A 21,467-nucleotide genomic window follows, 5' to 3' on the forward strand; every position below is an offset into this window, starting at 1 on the left:
CAGGTTCATCAACTTCCAGCCAACTTGGGCAACTAGTATGACGCCATCGCTACCGCCACCACCAGCAGCATACGAGCAACACTCTGGGAGAGAGAGAGGTATAAAATCGTAGAAAAATCGTTGTTAGAATATCAAAAACCCTCTAAACCGACCCGGGGACCCGGGATTGCCAACAAAACGGCCGAACGTCCTACTTCCCCAAAACACTTCGAGAAGGCCCCGTCCGTCGCCGTCGTCGCCATCGTCGTACGGTAATTCTAGCTAGCTCCAAAAACCCCGGACCCGGCCAAACCGTGCACCAGAGCGGAACGAACAAAGTCCATAAAACTGTAGGCAGGCGCAGCAAAAGCTAGCAGGTTCCAGCAATGTTTGTCCAAATGGAGAATAATTGCGATTATGAGTCTGTCAGGCACAATTTTCCCTCTACACAGTGCGAACGCCCACCCCACTCCCTCCCGAGTGGGGTACGGGCCAACTTGATGGAAATACGCTTTTCTTACCGAGCACGCACGTTGCTGGAGCCGTGGCCGGAAGCTAGACGCCATCGAAAGAGAGAGAGAGAGAGAGAGAGAGGGATTGAATGAGCGAGAAAGTGTGCCCCTTGGTGGGGAGACGTGCCCCTGCTGGTATGGTAGAGGAGGGGGCATAGAGAAAATCGGATGAGCGGTGGCTAGAGAGCATCATGTTGGGCCTGATCAACCTCCTCCCCAATGGTTGGCGCCGAAGAAGGTACTCTAGCGTGCTCCCGCCCGCCACCCACCCACCCACCCACCTAACTCCCCAACCCAATCATAGAATTCTCGTAGTCTCGTAGTAGCAAGCACGAAAGCGCGGATGGCCCGAGAAGTTCCGAGATCCGAGTTCGGAAATGGATCGGGATCCGACGGAGAGTTCCACGACGACGACGACGACCGCGTTTCCACCGCGTGACGTCCGAAGTGCGCCGTGGTGGAATGCGCATCCTACTACTATCATCACGTTGCTCCTGCTACTCCTCCTCCTCCTCCTCCTTCTCCTTCACGCCATCAGAGCCCACCAACTGGGTTGGGTTGGTGACGGAAATGGGCTCGAGAAATGGCAAAGGTACCACTCAGTTGTTCCGCAACACTCGCACTCTCTCTCTCTCTCTCTTCCCTCGCAATCAATTTGGTGCAAGCACCACAAAAAAAGCTAAGCGATTTGCGGTCGCCACCGCCAAAAGCTCGCCAAACATAAAACATACACAGCATATAAGCACACAGCAGCAGCAAGTGCCTCGCGATACGGTGGCTCTCGAGTAATAAAAAGGTGAGGTGGAAAATCATTGCCGAAAACTGTGTGTGTGTGTGTGTGTGTATGAGACGATCATTATTGCTGTTTGGAATAATAACTAACACTTCTTGTCAAAAGTCGCAACCAAACGCGGGGCAATTGTTTCTTTTCGGGCGGCACAAAGAGATCGAAAGCAGCGAGTCCCTCGACAGTTAAACTCTTTATTTACGTAACGTAAGACGACGACAGCGTGCCTTAGGGGCTGCTACTACGATCTATGACGTTGACTAGCCACTTGTTCAAACACAAAAAAGTAAAATCTTTTGCTACTGGAATTGCTCCATTGTTATCGGTATTGATAAATTCTTGCTCACTTTATCAATTGACCTAAACATACGACGTGTTAGTTAAAAGGGGGGCTGGCTAAGGCTTTATTTTTAAATTTAAATATACTTTTTACATCTTTGCATGGATGCTTTTCCTTTCAAGAGTATTGTGTGAAATGTTTGGATCGATCGAAGCAAACCGGACAAATATATGAATTTTTTTAAACCGTGGATACCCAATGTGTCCAATAATTGAACGACTTGAAATTTTGAACACATAATCTGTACAGTATTTGCCAGGTAGTCCCATCAAGTTTTCATAAAAATTGAAAATACTTTTTTTTAATTAACTAAAACGACGGGTTTTTAGGCGAAATCGTAAAAAGCATCCCTTTTTCAGCTTCAGAAAGCTGCCAAAAATCGAAATTTTAAATTCCGCAAAAGCTCGACGAAGCTACGGGGATACTCTTATAATTAAAAAAAAGAATATTGATTTCCATATTTCCGATGATCCAGCAGAAAGCTATAATGGAAACCAAAACACATTGTTACAAACTCGCGTTTTTAGGTTTGATGCCATAGTGACGTAGTTTTTGACAATTCTTCCACAAAACATAATCAAATATTCTTGAAAAGCTGTAGCTTAACATGAAATTTCGATAAAAAAAATAAAGTTGAATGGTTTCTTCACAAACAATCTTCAAAAATGACTCTTTCTTTGCCCCGAATAAACCTTAGCCTCTCCGTAATGCTAAAAAAAACATCCGTAGATCTTCTGCCGAAGAGACTTTCAAAAAAACGGAAACTCATCAAAAATATAGAGTAAGTTGGGGCCACTTTAAGAACACAGAATTCGATATGCCACTACCTTCATTACGTAAAATTATAAAGATCACTCCTTTTCCTATTGCATAAACTTCTAATAGGATCTCCTCTACAAATTTTATATACACGAGATCCTACAAACTAACATCTTTTGGCCGGCTCCCATCAACATACTTTCCTATAGGCTACACTCTGGAAGGAAGGATCAGTCCTTTCGTTAACACCTTCCGTGCTCTAAACTAAAATGGCAAAATACCAATTCTCCAGCCTTGAAGACGACCAAACACACACACACACACACACACACACACACACACACACACACACACCCCCCCCCGGAATGACGAGGTGAACGAAAGCATCACACCAAGAGAAGGTAAAACGAAAGAAAGAAAAGCTTAACTACAACAGCAACAAAAAATCTCATCATCCACAAGCCACCACAATCCGGTGGAGATAAGTTCGGGTAGCATGCGTTCCTCTGGTGGTGCCGAGAGAAGTAGGGGGGGTCGAAGTGAAGATGTTCCGCCGCGTGCCAAGAAATTACTCTCATTTCATCAAGGGTACCGTTTCATCCGTGATCCACGTTCCTTTTGTAGCTACTAAGTCGCCGCCGGCCTTAGGTTTATAACAGTTCAAATTCAAACAGCATTGAGAAGCATTAAGGAGAAAATCCGTTGATAAATTAAATACATTCAATAAGAATATACTTATTCAATAAAAAAAAAGGGCATAGTGAAGACATTTTAATAACTTGTGAGAACTATCATAGAAGAAGAATAGTATAATAATGTCAATCGTGAAGCTGCTCTACCATTTCATTAATCCGCTCACCCCTTTCCTAGAGATGAGTTCGAGTATAAGCTTTTTCGACGAACCGACCGACCGGATGTGGTTGCAATCGCTTATAGCCTTCACCACGACACGGTGTGCCATTCCGAAAAAAAGCTTAATAAACAGAGTTACACACGACCAGTCAAAATGAAACACTCCCGCGTCCCTTTGGGTGGGAGAACGAAGACGACGATGTGGTTAACACACTTTGAGATGAACCCACATTGGAGCCTCCATTTCTTTCTCTCGCGCTTTCGCTCTTTCTGGCTGCTCCATTCCACGGAAACGACACAACGAAAGGAGTGGTGCTGCTGCTTCGTTACAAAATAAATCAACGAGCTTCAAATCTCGAGCTCTTCGTACCAAAAATGAAACGAAAAAAAATCGAAAAAAAAACCATCAAACCCCCATACTCCGAGCGTGTGGCGTTGAAATCCGAAGCATACATAGGCCCTGGGCCCTGGCGAGAAGGAAAGCTCGAACTCAAGACAACCGGACCGGAGAGCGTCCGAAGCGAGGCCAAAAAGCGAGTTCAACGGTTGAGGCGGCGTACGACGACTTGGGGGCCATATCCCAAGCCCCGGGATTCCAATATCAATTCATCACCACCGTGCGCTCCATCAGCAGCAGCATTTGGATCGCGTCCCGAGGGCGGCACACCCGCCACCAACCATCACCATAATATCGCGTGTATGTGCGTGCATATGTAGCATAAGGTGAATGAGGAAAGAGTAAGGTGTGGCGACGGTGCGTGAGCCTTCCCACTAGGTGGCCGGAAATGCCGAAAAGGGTATTTCGCTTCACAGGCGCTCTAGAATGCAGCAATAGCAATAGCAGCGGAGGTATCAGTATCATACAGCATACAGCGCCCCACCCTAAGATGGAAGTGGTTTACCTTCAAAAGCCCTGCTGCTGTTGCCGTTGCTGCGGCCTCAAAAAGACGGCCGCTCATTTGGATCAACAAATGCTAGCCAGGCCCTGCCCTGTTTGCTGGCCGCCTGCATCCAACAACGAGCCTCCAGACAACGGATCAAGCGGATAGAGACAGATAATGCGCGCCAAAGATAGGGCGGGTAGGACGGAGGGAGAGATCAACGCAATACGTACCAGTAAATTGGTTCATACGCGAAGCTTTGTTACTGAATATAAGTTAGGCTGTTGAAATACAAGTAAGGCTCAAGATTCGAATACAAGTAATAGGAGTCACAGGTTTGTTTCTAAAATGTCGAAATATTTTAAAATGAATAAAATATATACACAGAACATCTAAATCCACTGTACTTAAGGGAAATGAATAATAAACTAGATAAAGAAACCATATAATAGGACTATGAAGCTGTAGTTTGCGAACAAATTTGATGGGCTGTAATGTGTTAAGGTCTGCAGCCGAAACATAAATGAAACTTTCAATTGTGAATAACCCCAATTAGCTTATCATCAAATGACGTTTAGCGTGTTGTAATGTTTTGTTTTAAACTCCAGCAAATACACGATTGAAATTTCAATTGTCAAAAACATATAACGAAATGCTGATAGCAACTTTATCAATATTCAGTTCAATAGTTTTCAAATAAGAGCTGTTTTTTTACCTCATAAACAAGTAAAAGTGGACAGAAAGAGATTCAAAACCTTTTTTATCAATTTTGAATTAATTAATACCGTTCCACAGACATTTTACTAAAGCGACAAATTTCAGAACAATCTCTTCGAACAACAAGAACTGCTCAAAACCGAATGAACGAAAGTTGATATCATGGTTGTGAACCTTACAAGCCAATAGAATGGTAGTTTATATAGATCCTGGGATAAGTGCAAACATCAATTTGCAATGAAATTATTTCATGTTCAATACACTTCTTTACGAAAGCAATTGCAATATATTCTCTTTTTGGAAGTTTTTCCGCGATATAGTTGCATTCGAGTATCACCTCTAGAAGACATGTTGACTTTCTGCAAAGCAATGTACGAAACGTGTAGCAAAAGTACGAAAACGGTCTTTCTTAAGACAATAAATTGTCTCATAATTCTTTTTATGCTCAACTCTTCATTTGGTTCCAAAATAAAATGTCATTTGCATCGTTTTGAGCTAATAAGCTTCCTGAAATATGACCATTTTTGAGTTAACACTCGTTCACTCCCTAAGAAATGAAAGATCATCGATTGACAAGAAAGGTATGGTACATCTCTTAAGGCGTAGCGTTGAGATAAAGCTGCCAACCATTCGACCGACAACAGGCATCCTATGCTCAGTGCCCTCTCCTAATGTGCATGTGTTTACACCAGAGACGAGGTTGCGCACCTACACCAAAAAACCACTTAGATACATACGGCGGCAACCAGTGATGATCATCAACATCAACATCAGCAGCAGCAGCAGCAGCAACAAACGGTGCTTTACGATGATGATCGTCGAGCGTCCAACGATCGTCAACGTCGACGATCCGTCGACATCACCGTACCCTGGGGTGGGGTATGAAAATACAAAACTTAACATAAAAAAGATAGAAAAGAAGTAGAAGAGAGATAAAGAGAGAGAGAGAGAGAAAGAGAGAAGAAAAAAACCGAAAGAGAGAGAAAGGAGAGAGAGAGAGCAAAATGTAACCCTCGATGATAATTGTGTGTTGGTGGCGATGTCGTCGCGATGTAGTAAACAAGAAGATCATTCTCTCGCTCTCAATCGCGCACCTTAACCCTAAACCCACCTCCGCACCCTTCCCTTTGGACTGTACCTTCCCCACACTGTTGCCCCCCGTGGGGTCCACAAGTTTTCTCTCTGCCTCTCTTTCGCTCTCTGTGGCTGCTCTCGTGCTTTGGACGATGGATTTTTGTGTTGTTCGTTCGTTCGTTCGGTTCGTTTTCTGCTTTGCGTCCGTTGTTACTGCTGCTATCGTTCTTTCTGGTGCGCACACGTTGTGATCCGTCGCCGTCGCCGTCTTGGACGTTCGAGACGATCCCGTGTGTCTTGCGCCGTTATTGCCGTTATGTACATTTTTCTTCGGGGATGATCTTTCACAAACGGCAACAACGGGCCAACGTGCCCCGCGCGCGCGCGTGCGTTAGGCGTTTGATTCGCTTTGTTGTGCCCCACTCTCTCGCAGGTTCCACGATCGACCGACACTTCTCGATAGCCGCTACGTTTAATTTCTCGGTCCTACCTCCACCATCTCCGGCCACGCAGCACGCAGCGAGCTATGGACACAACTTTATGTTGTTTTTCTTCTGCTCTTTCCATGCTGCTGCTGGTGCTGCTATTTACACAAATCTGGATTTTATCCGATTGCCGTTTATCAAATCTCGAGAAAGCGTTACTTCAACACACGGAGATAATCTTTTGAATACATAAACGATGTGCCCTTTCGCCATATCATCATATGCAAACCGCAAACGTAACTGGTCTATGATGTAGGAGTCTTTGTATAAACACATACGAACATCATTTATCCAAATAATATAGTGTAGCAAACACTATACTGTTTTTGCTAAACATTGTTAAGTTAAGTAATTGATCAATTCAAAACGATCTTTCAATTGTTGGCCTCGAATTCCACCATTTTTTTCCAAGTGAGCCGCTCCACCGGTTAAGCAAAAGGGTCGTGGTGGCCTAATTCTTTTGGCCAAATCTCTCTGCCAGGTTAATGCGAGCACGGATCGTGCCGGGCGATCCGATCGTCACGGCATTTTTCAAGATGAATAACTACAAAACTTCCCAAATCTCATTAGCTGAGAATGCCCTCCTTTGTGTGCTGCTCTCTCGGCGTGGCCAGGCCAGGCCAGGGCAGTGCAGGCCAGCCGCAGCAGCAGCCCTGTGGCTCTGCTGTCTTCTCCAGCCGGGGCCGGCCCGGAGGATTTATTTTCGTTGTTTCCCTTTTCGGCCACATTCTCTGGTGCGTGGAGTTGTGGCGGACACTCAAACCTACACACACCCTTGTTGTGGCACACTCTGCGCTCTGTGCACAAATCTGCAGCTGAAGCCGGTGTCGGTGTCGGTGCCGGGGCCGACTGCAGTATAACGAGCAGCATATATCGGCTTATGCGCGCTTGCATTCTCTCTTCCTTCCTTCCTTCCTGCCTTCCTTCCTTTTGTCTGTATGCTGTGTGTGTGTTCCCATATCGACGCATCAGTGTCGATGCAGAACAGTGCAATATACCCTGGGATTGTCACAGCAGCAGCAGCAACATCATGTTTGTGCTGCGCTGCATGGATGGAGCATCATCTTCTTCCCATCCATATGTCCGGGTTGGGCCGGGAACCTTCTTAGTTATCTTACAAAAATGAAGCTACTCAGAAAGGGCAGGGGCTGGCGAATCAGTGCGTGCTCTCCGGTGGTTGGCACAGGTTTGACGTCAACCTGCTGCACACATGCAGGAAGGTTGATGATGGTGATGAACTTTGAGGGCATTTCACACACAGAGACTGCCAACGTGCCGGTGCTGGTGCTGGGGTTCTGCATCGAGCAGAGCCGAAGCCAGGTAGCAGCACAGCATAAAAGCTTCCAGAAGGGCCGATCGTCGTTGGTCGAAAATAAGAGAACGCCCGATCAAAGGCAGAGGATCGTTGCTGGTGCATTCCTGCCTGGTCAGCGGCACATACCGATAAAGAAGCAGTAGGTGATGAAGCTCTGCACCACCAACGCTAACAAAACCTGGCCGCAAGCGGTTCTCTCCGCGCGGCAGGGCAGATCATCGACAGAAGAAAACGTTCTGCGCCCTCGGGAGAACGAAGCGGAGCAAAAAGGTACCGAACATTGGAATGGAACCGAAGGTTATAAGAATGATGATAATGGTGAATGATGATGCTGATGATGATGATGGTTTCCGTTCTGCATTCTTCGACATGGCGCTGGAACGCATCACGATCACTACACGCGCGCGTCGTCATCTTGTCGATGGTATGACTTCGATGGTGATCCCACACACTCCTCCTCCTCTTTCTTCTTCTTCTCTCTCCTACACCGTGTCAATCATGTTTAGTGATCTATTCCATCGGACGGAGAAAAACGGGAACGAGAAAGGAAAGGCATCTCGAGAGAGAGAGAGAGGCATTCGAACATATATTCGGGCCCCCGAGAGGTTCTTATTGTGCTGCTCGACACTTTCCTGTAGGCCGAAGCGCATCGTGCCTTCGGATAATGAGCGAGATTAGACGGTTAGGATCAATGATTCAATAACAAGGAGAGAAAAAAAAAGTGAGAAAGAGGAAAATAATACAAGAAAAGGATTCAACTGTGGAAGTGGAATTTGGAAAGCTAATTGCTTTCAAGTAGTATGGGCCATTTTGGCATTCAAGTGCATTTCTAGGTGCAAATTTTACAAACATTTTTTTAATAAATTCACCCAATTGACATAGTTAGCTTAGAACACATCTGGTTCGTCAAATTTGCCATCTTTACCATTAATATCTTGTATCTGGTATCATCATTCCAATTAATATCCTGTCTAAGAGGGTTAAAAATTCGAATACAAAATATATTTATATTGAAAAGAACTTACATATCAGCAGTTATAATCGATTCTTTACATTATCTGCCTGGAGCTGCACTGCTGCGAGCGTTCAACCGTCTTGTACCTATCGTAGTGCACTGTTTTTTTTTTCAATTACGTTCAATGTAGCGTAACTAACTGCACTAAAATTTTCACATACACACACACTTGACATAAATTAGTTTCACAATTTTTCCTACACATAAAATCACTGCACATTACACTGTTTGGGCTGTAATAGATTGAAATGACTTAGTAAAGCAGCTATCCCTCCGGCGCGAATATCTATTAGACTTGCTAATACCGCTGCTAATCATGAATATTAAATTGGTTTTTCGCACACTCTCTCTCTCTCTCTCTCTCTCTCTCTCTCTCTCTCTCTCTCTCTCTCTCTCTCTCTCTCTCTCTCTCTCTCTCTCTCTCTCTCTCTCTCTCTCTCCGTCTATCTCTTCACTATCCGAGAACCCCGTGGCCAATTTCCGTTATCAGTTCCATTGTTTGACACATCTTTGTCACAAACGGAAGCCAATAAAAACAAACCAAACACACACACACACACACAGGAGGACGGGCAAGGACACACGCAACATGCGTAACGAGCGCCAGCGTCTTCGTACGGCATGAAACGAAGTGATAAACATATTTAACTAAAGGGAGCAGCATAAAAGAACAAGTCCCACATACAAACAGAAGAAAAAACCCCATCCCGAAGTTGGGTTTCGCAACCGCACGCGCGGCGTCCTCGAGGAAAAAGGATCCTCACTAACACCACGAAGGGTATCGATGGCATCGCATACTTCGATTGTGGACGGGGAAAATTCGTTCCAAGTGGTGTCGCACCGCACCGCACCGACCGGGTTACCGAAGCGCGTCGTCGTCGTTACACACACTAACACCATACGCTGGTCGAAACCGGAATCGTATCACCCCGCTGCGGCGGGGCCACCCCGCTCTGGAACTGTTGATAAACGACGGATCTGGGATTTGGCCACCACCGGTTGATTTTCTGCTCGCTGGTAAACGCGTCGTGTCCGTGTTTTCAGTAGTTTCGTTTATCAGAGCGACTTCCCCCCACAACAACGGTTATTTCATCGTTGCAGTTTACTTGGTTCTGGTGGTAGAACGGCGGCACCTTGCCCTAACCGCCTCGCGGATTCCTAACAACACCGACACACAAAAAGAGCGATTGGCCACAAGGTTCCTTTTTGAGGGAGGCCACCGGACGGACACTTGTCAACACAGTAGAGCATCGGGATTATGGCCACTGATCACAATCTGTAGGGAGCGTGCTGGTGTCCGGCGTTCACGATGTACCGTCTTCTGTTCCTGCGATCACCAGAGGTTGTTTGTTTGTCCGAGTGTCTCTTCAGAGGTAGGATCACGGCTTCTGCGGGATCTACAAGCAATAAAATCGTTTTCTTTCCTCACACAGGGCACGAAATTTCCACCAACTTCCGGTAGTCGTTGTTTTAGTTGGTAACCAATATTTCTAGAACGAAAAACGATCGCGAATATCGAAAAAAGTACACGCAAACCCACCCTCGATTCACCAACCCTCAACAGCTTCCCCGTCCTTTTGCTTTGGAGTTTCACGCGTGAGTGAAGAAGAAGGAAGTCCGAAGAAGCGTCGAGGAAGGAGGACGGCCGCTAACAACATGGGAGGTGATACGGGCCATTTCAAGCGGGGTTTAAGTTCGAGAAAACTTCATTCACACATTGAAGCACGCTTGAAATAACTGTGAACCCGGATTGAACAGTTTTACAGCTTTTATCAACATTTTACGCTCGATTGAAAACACTCTTGGTTAAAGGGAATATTTTGTGAACAAACAGAGGATTTGGAAACCTTTTTATCGTCTTTATACACCAAATATGTTACTTCGAGTCACAAAACCATCCGTTTTAATCGTCGAAAATAGTACGAAATGACTACAGTTGGCAGTATGAAAATGAACCAAATGTGACAGAGGACAACGCCGTGGAAAACTCCCCAGTGAACAAATAAATTTTCCTTTTGTACCGGGCGTAACCCGGTCTCGCGGTGGTTTCCGGAACAAACGGCGGTAGAAATACAGGGTAAAAGTAGTGAAAACCAACTATTAGCACCCCCTGTTACTAAGTGCCTTTTCACAGCTTTAAAGCGGTAATTAAGATATTGGGAAAGGATACCATCCGCTAAAGGTAGTGCATCCTCCAAAGATCCTCGGAATACTTAGAATAGTATCGAATAGTATACTTAGAATAGTAAATGCGAAATTCCGACTAAAGAATCAGTAGGTGACGGGTTTTTTTTTGTAAGAAGAGGAAGGTTCTTCTGTATAAAGCAAGTATGAAGATCCAGTGGTTACGTTCGAAGAATTTGGAAATTATTCGTTAAGTTATTGAGGATATAGCATTTATTAATGTACACTAAATTGCTATAGGTTTGAGTTTAAGTAGCATTCATTTGTTAATTACAGATTGAAGCAGCACTACTACCATTTCTATGCAGTAGCCTAAACGGGATGTATTAAGAAACTGTTCATACACCCAAGTACAAGTCCCGTGTTCCAAGGACTGGTTGTAGTGTCACCCCGTTTCATTTGACCAACTCACCCACGCTTCCTTATGAGGCGCACATCACGTGCGGTATATGCGAGCTGCAAACACGCGCTCGATCATCACATCACGTTCCCCAGGGGAGGGGTTCCCACAGTATAGCACGGAGGTTTAGGTAGCTTACCCCAAACATTCTGAAACAATCCCAACAACCTGCTGTCCGAAGGAAGGGGTGGCGTCAGATGCACTGGAAAACAAACGTTTCACGCGTTGTGCCGAATTCGTACCGCGTGCGTTCCTCTGCAGGTGTGCTGAGGCGGCGGGGCCGCCCCGCGCTTCAAATATGTAACGCTTCATGCGCACGGCGAGGCAGACTTACACCGGACAGCGTCCGCACATGGTAAAGAAGGGTGATCAATGGCGCTTGGCCGGTGCGTGCGTTGTCCAGCCGTTGGTTGCTGGAAATGACGAAGCGATGATGATCACACCGGTTCAGTTTACTACCGTCCGCGAACAGTACACCCAAGCAACCACAGGTAGCCTTCAGTTCTCATGAGGAGAACAATAAATCCCCCTTAAGGCTCCAACAGTTCTGCTGCTGACAACAATCAGAACACGAAATCCCCCTGAAGGCTCAAACAGTTCTCCTATGAGAACACGAAATCCCCCTGAAGGCTCAAACAGTTCTCCTATGAGAACACTAAATCCCCTCGAAGGCTCAAACAGTTCTCCTATGAGAACACTAAATCCCCTTGAAGGCTCAAACAGTTCTCCTATGAGAACACCAAATCCTCTGTCCAACACCAAATCGTGTGAAATTTAATTTTTTTATTATTAGTTCAAGTGGCGTCGAGATTTGAGCCGGGTTAAGCCGTGCTGTCAGATCGCGCACACTTGAAATAAGCTCTCTTTCCTCTTGATCGTCGACGCGACCGGACGTGCTTATCGTGTGAGCAACATCTGCGCTTTTTTTGGTGATCATTTTGGGAAAAACCCTCGCGTGCATCGACAAACCACCGCAAAACTTTGTCCGACCGTCTCTTCTATTAGTGCGGACCCGAACCAGGCTCTGAAGTGGATCCGAACCAGACCGTGTGTGGCCTCATATAACGTAAAAAAATCCAATATGGCGACCTTTCAAGTTCTAAGACACCACCTCTCTATTTGATACGGCATTGACGTTCGCAAGTGCGTAATAACAGGAATGATCATGGTAAGCATTGCGAAAATCGCTGTAAAAAGTGGAAGATTCTTAACATTTTCAGCTTTTCCGTACGCTATCACCCTCTTCATCGTTTCTGTTGACGCCGCAAGTGCTACCAATTATCACCATCATCATCAGATGCAGATAGGCAACAACAGCAGCATCCGGTACATCATGTACCGCCGGTGCAAGTACCTCGAAAATTGTCCTTCTTTCTCTGCGTTGGTCCTTCTGCTAGCACGCGTGCTAGACAAGGGGCTAGTTGAGGCACGTTCACTAATTTTAGAAACCGAAATGAGTTCTTCAAGTAGAAGGTAACTAACCATTTAACCATGGTGTCCCATTCTTAGACATAATCTCCTTTCCAGATGGATCGTTGCTATGCTTTTGCTCGTTTGCCTACAATCACCACTAACAACTGCCTCGCTTTTGGAATACATTTGGCCTGCGCAGGGGGACACGGGTAAGCAATTGGTAGCAGGATTAGGTAGGTAAGCTGCTTTCAATAATGTCCCTTTCCAGGCGATCAATCGACGGCGATCGATACTTTTCCGGGAGTACCGTATGAGCTGAGGAAGAGTTCATACGGGAAGCATCGAAATGGATCGGAATGACGCTGTCCAAACTGGATCTCTGTCATCATCGGATCGTGTTGAAGCTGAAGAAATCCTGCCACGAACTGAACGGAGAGCAAATGGGGAAGTTGGCGGTGATGCTGCTCAACTGTCAGTCCGATTCCGAGGGCCGGCCTCTGTTTCCATGCACGGATGAGATGTCGTTGCGCCAGTGCAGGGAACGGATGGATTCTGATACGTGGAACGCCTATCATCTGATCACGAACCGTGCCAAAGCAGTATGTGCGAGCGTACGGCATGAACAGTTTCGTGGATTAACGGAGCTCACGGTGAATAAGTTGATGAGCACGGCCCACGAGCTGCTGCGGATGATGGGTGAGCTAGCGGACAGTCAACAGAAGCTGCAGAGCGTTACTCGGGAAGCTATCGACGAGATGGTGGGCAACAACGAGTGCATTATGCACCAGCAAGTTGACATCATGAAACTGTCCGAGGTGCATCGGGCAAAGGTCGAGTCCAATTTCTGCGAACTGGTGCGCGAGAAAAGTTTAATCCGAGCCGGGCAGCAGGAGGTGGCCGTATTGTTGACAGATTTGCGCGCTCGGATCGATGGTAGCATGAGGCAGCTAGAGCAACAGCCCAAGCGCAGCAAGGTAAACCACGATTCCCTGTTGACCGATCTAGAGCGTTTGCAGGCAAACGCAGCCGCCATCGCGACCAAGATTGATGAAACCGGGATTCATTTTGTCGAGCATCACCGTGTGGCAGAGCAGCAATACCGCTACACGTTGGAGCAGTTGCAGCGTATCAACGCAACCGTTGCTAATGTGCTACAATCTTTGGGCAGTGTACGAGACGATTTCAACCGGCAGCTAGCATGGTTTGCGGAGAAGATTAGTGGCGGTGAGAATGCACTCCAGAAGGCGTACATCATCTTACTGCACTTTAGCTTTCTGCTTGTCGCAATGATCTGTCTAGCCTTCGTTGGGGCAGATAAACTGTTGCGTATTGCACTAATCGTGGCCGTTCCTTGCAATATGATTGGAGGACTGTTGGATTTGTTTCAACCGGATATTTCGCGGCTGTTCATTGCGCTGGGTTGTATAGCCTTCATAGTTCATAATAAATCCTAGTTTTTTAAAATTAAAATTTGGTGTTATACATATATTTGTAGAAAATAAATATATATATCATATATATGTATGTATATGTATATGTACACAATATATACCGTGCCAGCGCACCCTGCGGACAAAATGTGAACTATTTTGGGGGATTCAGCGTTCTCCTCAGACGTTCTGATGGGCATTCTGAATCCCCCAATTTTGTATGGAGAAATTGCTGCAAATTTTGGGGGATTCAGAATGCTGATGAGAACAGCCTAGAGTTCTGATCAGAATTCTGAATCCCCCAAAATTTGTTCTCCTTGGTTCCTTGGGCAGCATCGTACTTCACATGGTCGTATATGTAATTATTCATTGCTGACCGAAGCACCCGCTATACGCCATAAGTAATACATGTCCAGGCAACCGCTGGGTGTAGATCGGTTTGGAGTACTTCGTTCCGCCCTTTAGAACCATACCATACGTGTTGCACGTGTTATCAGCAGTGATGAAGCTGAGCAAAGTGTTCAATCACAAGTTTGTGCTAGGCAGCTGTAACCTAATCTTTATGGTAAATATCGTTTAAAATAAGGTGATCGCCCGATCGCAGAAAAAACGACATACTCGTCTCGGCTCGGTTCGGCTCCGGGGCTACGAAACGCAGTACCAACGGCCTAGTTACCATGAATGAGTTCTATTGTTTTGTCACATTGCGCTACACCGATGGCGTGTTTCACACGATGAAGGGTATTTCCGTTGAACGCCGCAACAACGCCGACCAGCAGCATAGAACGATCGTTTGGACGATATCTAACGAAAGTGTGATCGGTCAGGCACGCCATGACCACACGCCGCGCCGGGTTTACTAGACCGGAAACTGAGGATTCTTGTGCACCGAGCTATCCCGTATGTCATGTGTGTGTGTTCGTAGTGCTTTCAGGAATAAAGCCATTCCATTGTCCATCCATCACTGTAATCTCTGTAAATGCGCCCGCGTGTGCCTCCCTTCGCGTTGACCGGTTATTAATTTTGTATTAACCTTGCACAGCAGCACCCGTAATCAATGTAAAAGTTGAAAGGAAAATTGTGCAATAATGGAGTAGCTTTTCAGCTCAAAACAATGTACCCGAAAAGAATATGAACCTGCCGTTTTTAAAACGACGGAAAATGTTGGTCCGCTTCGGTGGTTTCAAAAGCAACTCATGGATCCGAACTTCCTGGCATGAGAAAAGGGGCGACCGCGGTACCGGGGATCGGTGAGATGCGGTAACACTAAAACAAGACGAGCGAGGTAGTGTGAGGTGGAGTGGAGTAGTGGTAAAAGTTGGGCGGAAAAACGTGTGGCTGATATGCTGCAATTATGGGTACGCGTGTTAATCTCTATGCTTCCAAAGCGCCGACGCATTGCTGTTAACTACCAGTGCAGGAAGAAAATGCTCGCTGATCATGCAGCCGGCAGTAGCAGCAACGGCGTGGTTCTCTATGCAATGCCGTGTGAAAACAAGCTGATTTATGTTGCACGGATCTAGCCGGATGATGCCGAGAAATCCCGCGTCGTGGTTGCGTTTCACCCTAGAAATATGGAATGCTCTTAGTCACGAGAGAAAACTATGGTTTGTTTGTTTGTACAGCAAAACGAATAGTTTAAAGTGTTTAATGGAGAGTTGGTTTTTTTTTTAATTTGACGAACGAACGTTTAACGCCCATGTTAACACTCCATGCTCCATGCCCGAAACGTGAGCCAAACATGGCAACTCAGCAATGGGACCGTGGAACGTTAAAATGCGCGCATTTTACACATCCTGCAAGATTATTCTTACTTGATTACCTACTAACTTCTAATTTAACAAATTTAACACTCAATCGTCTCAAATATTAGGTAAAAATTCTGTCCAATACACACGGATCACGAAAGCAATTTATGAGAGCAGCATAATTGCTGTTACCGTTTCCCACGAAACCTACGACAGAAGATGACCATAAAGTTCCGTTCTGGGACACTAACGATATGCATGTGGAGCAAATGTTACACCTGTACGATCACGCCTTTCACGCCCGTACAAAGCATGTCTCTTTGGGTGACGACACGTGTGTTCTGTTCCACGGTAATCGAGTTCCTCTCATCAACACTAATTTAGATGACTGAATGGAACTGAAAAAAGAGTGGGTGAATGTCAACGAACTTTGGCTGGCATTGAGAATTGCATACTCGAGCAATGCTCCCTGAGAGTTTAATGTTCACCGGATGCGCTGACCGATCGATTCCAAGTCCACTTTTATTACAACTCCAACATAAATTCAACAGCAACTGCAATCGAATTCCAAAGAAATTTAACTGATAATGAACATCTACTATCAATTGTATTTCCCTTATTTTCCCAGTTATGCGGAATAGTATTACTTTCAACCGGATTCTACCTTTTCACCGATTCACCGAGAATTCTGCTTTCCCGGCTGCTTATATCCGCCACCGATCAACATAGAACACCGCTGTCCGAACTGGAGCAACCGCTTTTCCACTACGTTGCCTTTGGTCTTACATCTGCCGGCTTAGTGGCCATCATTGCGTCACTTCTAGGATGCTGGGCGACATGCATGAACACTTACTGCGTTCTGACGATGGCAGGTTTTCGAAAAATGGCCCGAAATCCAAGCAAAACGTCGGACAATAATGAGAATTTCGTTTTCCTTTTCGTTCCCACAGTACTTTTTGATCATTCTTTCCCTCCTGATCGCGGAGTTTGGCGTTTGTCTAATGATTACCGCGTGGCCACAGTGCCTCGGGCTGAACCTGAACGAAACGGCTATGGTGAAAGCGCTGCAAGGAAGCTACGGTGTTCCCGGCCATGAGCAGTTCACGGCTGCCATGGATCTGGCTCAAACCATCTTCGAATGCTGTGCCATCAATACGAGCATCAATTACGATACGTCCCTGTGGAAGCTGCAAAGTCTGGGTAAGAAGGAGCTCACCGTCCCGATCACTTGCTGTAAGCTGCAGAATCGTTATGAATTTTCCGCCTACCTTGATCCAATTCCGGTCAATGCTACGCTATGCCAGGCACTGCAAGTGAACGATTACGAGAAAAGCCGACATCTAGACGTAAGTTACCTGCTCAAAGTGCTGTGCAATGAATTTCGTGATCAATCTGGCTCATTGAAGCATTTTCTTTTCTTTTCCTCCAGGGTTGCCTTCACAAGATCGAGGTATGGTATCGTGAGCAATACTTTCTGTTCCTGTGTGCCGGTTTGATTGTTGCGGTGGTAGAGTTTTGTGTGTTACTTAGCATTATCCTTAGCTGCACAAAGTTGCCACGCAAGAATCACCTGCCGAAGCCTGCTCCGGTCCGGCCTCACACGTTGCCACCACTACCAATGGCAGGGCTACCGTCGCATCGGAGGATCGTTCGGGACAATATCTATGAACACGACCTGCCTACTCCGATCCCGGTGCCCACACTTCGCGAAACATACATACAAGCGCCGAAGGAGTACGCGAAACATCGACAGGATATTCCAACGAATTTTAACGCAAATTCCCACTACTATCAGATCTCTAAAAGTTACTTAGTTTAGGTGTAGACTATAATTTTACTATTTACAAATTTTACAAACACATCAGTACCAAATACACTCCTACCATTCAGATAACACGTTTATTCGAAGGAAACCAACGGACAGACATCAAAAGTCCAGCTTACTCTTGACTCCACCACCGGAGCAACTCATCGTAGGCACAATGGTAGAGCTTTGGCCATCTTCGGCTGCCAGATCGGGGGGAAGGTGTAATTTTTCGATCACAAACTTACTGCGCTTTAACTTGAACGCCAAGTCTCGTGTTTCCGGTGTAAAGGGGGCCAAAGAGTTTAGGGCCGTAATTTTCCCGATATTCAACAGCCCATGATACTCTTTGAATAGCGGATTCGCTTGCTCTTCCGCCTGCCCGACGAAGGCCTCCAGACCGAAAGAATAATCGCAAAGATTCGTTAACTTGGCACAAAGATAACTGTCCTCTAGATGGTGGAAAAGATGGTACGGCATGGTAATGAAGCACACCGAAAGCGTGTTTCGCACAATCGCCTTCAGAACGGTCAGAAAGTGTACGAAATCTTTAGAGAATCCGCGATCGTACCACACCGGCGATCCGACGGAATGTAGGCATATTCGCAACACATTCTTGTTAGTGTCCTCCGAAGCAGTCTGGGTAAACTGTTGCTCACGCGCTTTACGGTGGATGCAGGACAGTAGCGAGGCAAAGTGGGAACTTTCGAATGGGCCACTAGTGGTGCTTTGCTCCTCTTGCTCCATTGCCACTTCACCGCCACTCCAGTAAGTGATATCTTTCCCGATCAGTGTCGTTGGGTCAATGGCTTTCGTTAGGTCGAAATAGTGACCTAATGTTTGTGAGGATTTCTGTTCCGAATCCACCGGTGTTAGCTGATTGTAGCGGAATGCGATTCGCATACCATCGGCCGATGGTGGTGGCACGGATTTAGATGATCGGCTTTTCTCTTCGACTGGTGTGGGAAGCTTTCGCATCTAAAGAAGAACATCGAACCATTACTTTCGTTTACCAGTTTACCGAGACATCCACGTTGCTTGGCTTACCAGCTGTTCTGGATCTTCCTCGAGAGAAGCCAACAGCAAGGCGTGATCGTTGACCAACCCTTCCGCCAGGAAGTATTTGGCCAACACTCGTGCGTAATTTCCATACTTATCTTCTTCTGTAAGTGCCATTAAAGTAAGTAAACGTACCGGGTTATCAAAGAATAGCCCACCCTTTCCGCACTTACCTAAGCCGATGATTGAGCCGACCGGAAACCCGCCACCAAAGATGTGATCCAAAGACGGATTTCCGGAAGAAACAATTGATTGGCCACTGTGAAGAGACAGTCGGGCACCTTTTATGGTAATACCACGGCGGCGTTTAATAAACCCGGACATTTTAAGACGGCATTCCGGTTTCTCGCGGGCGATAACAATAACAAGGCAGAATCCGTTTTCGTGGTTTCAGTCCCGTCTTTTGTGGATCTTTTCGCACTGTGGCGTTTTTAGCTGTTTTCTCCAAGTGTAGATTGTTCAACAGCACACGTATCGCGCAGGAAATAGTTCAAAAATGTTCAGAATTTCGCATTTTTACAACTATTTACTCCTAACCTCCTAACTCCTAACCTCAAACCGTGAACCAAAACAAAGCTGCTCAACTGCTCTGGGCGGATAATTCGGGCAGTCGAGCAGAGAGCGAAAGTCGAGCAGGGATCGAAAGTCGAGCAGTTGAGAGCGAAAGTCGAGCAGCCACTGCCTATGCAGAAAAAACAACTCGAATTATTTGTTTTGTTTTGGAACGGCGGAGCAACCTTGAAACGTGAAAAACCAAATTTTAAAGGAATTTCTAGGAATTAATACTCTACATATTACCCACACGCATTTGTGTAGTGTTTCATTTTATAACGTGCAATCGGTGTAATCGTGAACAATATTTTACCTACGTTCGAAGGAACGTTTCGTCCAGTGCTAAGAGTACATAGAAGCGTTCGCTCGCTTCTAGAGACAAGGTAAAATTAATGGACTGAGAATGACTTGCATTTTCTTTCCGTCCTCGAGAGAACCCAGAAACCCTCGCATGGATTATATTTTCCCACTGCTTCTAGGTAATAACTTCGGCCTGTCCTCGAAGCCATCGGAAGGGTCACGGTTTTAGCTGGGTCTCCGTAACTGCAAGCGCCATTCCACGGTTGAGTCAACGAGCGTGCGGTGGAAAACCCGGAACGTGTTCTGTGCATTTATAGGAGTTTTATTCTAGAAACATCCTCTTCCACCAATCTCGATGCCGCAGGAAATCAAACGAGAACGCAAAACTACGCAGGTAAAATATCGAACGAATCAACCTCCTTCCAAACTGTGCTGTGCTCTGTTCGTTATTCGAAAGATTTCCGTAAAATCTTCCGGAGTTTACCACTAGTTTGTTCGAAGCGCACCCGTTCTTCGCACGCGCTTCTGTGTCTTTTGTATAATTAATCGTGTTTCCACCTTCTACCACCCTGACTCCCCTCTCTGTATTTGTAGTCAATGATGCGCTCGAAATCAATCCACTGGAATGAAGTAATTATCCTATGGACTGGGAATCCCTCTATAAATAGACAATCTGATCCGTTTCTCGCGAAGAAAGGGACCATCCTTTTCGCGATATCCATACTGATAGTGTTTGAATTGTTCCCGTTCCGTTCCAGGCACCACTGTCACCGTGCCCAATACCGGACATCAGTGACGATGAGCTAGTATCGATCACGGTGCGTGACCTCAACCGCACCCTAAAGATGCGAGGACTAACACGTGAGGAAATCGTGCGCATGAAACAGCGCCGAAGGACGCTCAAGAATCGAGGCTACGCCGCCAGCTGTCGCATCAAGCGAATCGAGCAAAAGGATGAGCTGGAAACGGAAAAGTCGCAGGAATGGCGTGACATGGAAGCGATGCACGACGAAACGGGCCGGTTGCAGGAGGAGGTGGATTCGCTCCGCAATAAGTATGAAGCGTTACGGAAATTTGCCATTTCCAAAAAGATCCCCCTGCCACCGGAGCTGGATGTGCTGTAAGATAAGCGATAAGGGGCCATGATAACGTGATGCACTACTATTTCGTTTCGTGATTTACATTTACATTTTCCTACAACAATTCCTCTGTAGTCTATAGCACAAGATTTTTCTATGTTGAGAGAATTCCAATAATTAAAATATTGTTAAGCAGAATGTACATATTGTAGTATGGCGACTATCGAAAGAAAAAATATGTTTTAAAATAGCCACGGAGGACCGTTCCATCTTATCTCTCTTCGTTATCACTGTACGCACGTATCACTTTTCCCCTGTTTCAGGCGACAATAATGCTTTGGAATCAATTTTGTGCTTTGTCAGACTCTCCCCCCGGGGGCTCCTATCGGGTGCGAATAATAGGAGTATGGATGGTTCGGTAAAAATAATATATCGAGGTTCGTTGCTCTGGATGATGTCATACACAAGATATGATAGCGTATCGCTGTGCTAATATTTGATTAAACAATCTTTCGCACACAATGTGACATTGTGGAATGGAACGAGCCTTGAATAAGAAGTGCTGCTAGTCCAGAATCAAGTATAGCAGCTAACAAAGGTGTTTAACATAGAAACAGATGGAAAATCTTATTTAAAATCATCATCAAGATGCCCGTTGAAAGCACTACTCATGACTTGCGGCCGATGAAGATATATTGCATAATACACAGCGAAAGACTCGTGTATTCGCTTCGAGCGCGCGCGATGAAGCTTAGAACAACCTCGCGTTCGTGTTTGTCCTA

General features: G+C 45.9%; 4 protein-coding genes and 1 pseudogene across 6 annotated transcripts in view; 3 read left to right on the forward strand and 2 right to left on the reverse strand.

Annotated features, from left to right (window-relative positions):
• Nucleotides 1–10,309, reverse strand: part of LOC125956425 (neurogenic protein mastermind) — a 116,007-nt gene extending 105,698 nt beyond the window's left edge. Inside the window, exons 1-2 of one of the 2 annotated variants that reach the window (XM_049688276.1) lie at nucleotides 10,257–10,309; nucleotides 8,727–8,949 (exon numbers count right to left, since the gene is read on the reverse strand). The gene's annotated coding sequence lies outside the window, so the exon portion shown is untranslated. Of the gene's footprint in view, nucleotides 1–500; nucleotides 535–8,726; nucleotides 9,249–10,256 lie in introns of those variants that run through there. The other variant, XM_049688277.1, reaches the window with a different exon arrangement.
• A 2,150-nt stretch (nucleotides 10,310–12,459) lies between these two features.
• LOC125955434 (protein brambleberry-like) lies at nucleotides 12,460–14,183 on the forward strand (annotated as a pseudogene).
• Nucleotides 14,184–14,617: 434 nt separating this feature from the next.
• LOC125956464 (CD151 antigen) lies at nucleotides 14,618–17,769 on the forward strand. Its single transcript, XM_049688358.1, has 4 exons — nucleotides 14,618–14,708; nucleotides 16,520–16,759; nucleotides 16,842–17,237; nucleotides 17,321–17,769. The coding sequence occupies exons 1-4, from the start codon at nucleotides 14,646–14,648 to the stop codon at nucleotides 17,708–17,710; spliced, it is 1,089 nt and encodes a 362-aa protein (XP_049544315.1). The 5' UTR covers nucleotides 14,618–14,645; the 3' UTR covers nucleotides 17,711–17,769.
• Nucleotides 17,691–19,306, reverse strand: LOC125956446 (elongator complex protein 4). The gene is made up of 3 exons (XM_049688330.1): nucleotides 18,928–19,306; nucleotides 18,743–18,858; nucleotides 17,691–18,673 (listed from the first exon to the last, which is right to left on the reverse strand). The coding sequence occupies exons 1-3, from the start codon at nucleotides 19,076–19,078 to the stop codon at nucleotides 17,819–17,821; spliced, it is 1,122 nt and encodes a 373-aa protein (XP_049544287.1). The 5' UTR covers nucleotides 19,079–19,306; the 3' UTR covers nucleotides 17,691–17,818.
• Nucleotides 19,307–19,485: 179 nt separating this feature from the next.
• Nucleotides 19,486–20,883, forward strand: LOC125956456 (transcription factor MafK). Of its 2 annotated transcripts, XM_049688347.1 has the most exons (4): nucleotides 19,486–19,689; nucleotides 19,786–20,000; nucleotides 20,201–20,236; nucleotides 20,365–20,883. In XM_049688347.1, the coding sequence occupies exons 2-4, from the start codon at nucleotides 19,962–19,964 to the stop codon at nucleotides 20,728–20,730; spliced, it is 441 nt and encodes a 146-aa protein (XP_049544304.1). In that variant the 5' UTR covers nucleotides 19,486–19,689; nucleotides 19,786–19,961; the 3' UTR covers nucleotides 20,731–20,883. The 2 variants fall into 2 exon arrangements, with proteins under 2 accessions (XP_049544304.1, XP_049544305.1); XM_049688348.1 differs by lacking the exon at nucleotides 20,201–20,236.
• The last annotated feature ends 584 nt before the right edge of the window (nucleotides 20,884–21,467 follow it).

The sequence above is a fragment of the Anopheles darlingi genome, chromosome 3, assembly GCF_943734745.1.
Source record: "Anopheles darlingi chromosome 3, idAnoDarlMG_H_01, whole genome shotgun sequence".
In the NCBI taxonomy this organism is placed as follows: domain Eukaryota; kingdom Metazoa; phylum Arthropoda; class Insecta; order Diptera; family Culicidae; genus Anopheles; species Anopheles darlingi.

Bases quoted from the DNA above. Each gene is read 5' to 3' on its own strand.
- LOC125956464 (XM_049688358.1), top strand. From the start codon at position 14,646: ATGAAGCTGAGCAAAGTGTTCAATCACAAGTTTGTGCTAGGCAGCTGT. The intron at 14,709-16,519 runs GTAAATATCGTT...TTATTTTCCCAG, and splicing joins GCTGTAACCTAATCTTTATG to TTATGCGGAATAGTATTACT. The intron at 17,238-17,320 runs GTAAGTTACCTG...CTTTTCCTCCAG, and splicing joins AGAAAAGCCGACATCTAGAC to GGTTGCCTTCACAAGATCGA.
- LOC125956456 (XM_049688347.1), top strand. From the start codon at position 19,962: ATGCCGCAGGAAATCAAACGAGAACGCAAAACTACGCAG. The intron at 20,001-20,200 runs GTAAAATATCGA...CTGTATTTGTAG, and splicing joins GAGAACGCAAAACTACGCAG to TCAATGATGCGCTCGAAATC. The intron at 20,237-20,364 runs GTAATTATCCTA...GTTCCGTTCCAG, and splicing joins AATCAATCCACTGGAATGAA to GCACCACTGTCACCGTGCCC.
- LOC125956446 (XM_049688330.1), bottom strand. From the start codon at position 19,078: ATGTCCGGGTTTATTAAACGCCGCCGTGGTATTACCATAAAAGGTGCC. The intron at 18,859-18,927 runs GTAAGTGCGGAA...TGGCACTTACAG, and splicing joins CGGCTCAATCATCGGCTTAG to AAGAAGATAAGTATGGAAAT. The intron at 18,674-18,742 runs GTAAGCCAAGCA...GTTCTTCTTTAG, and splicing joins AGGAAGATCCAGAACAGCTG to ATGCGAAAGCTTCCCACACC.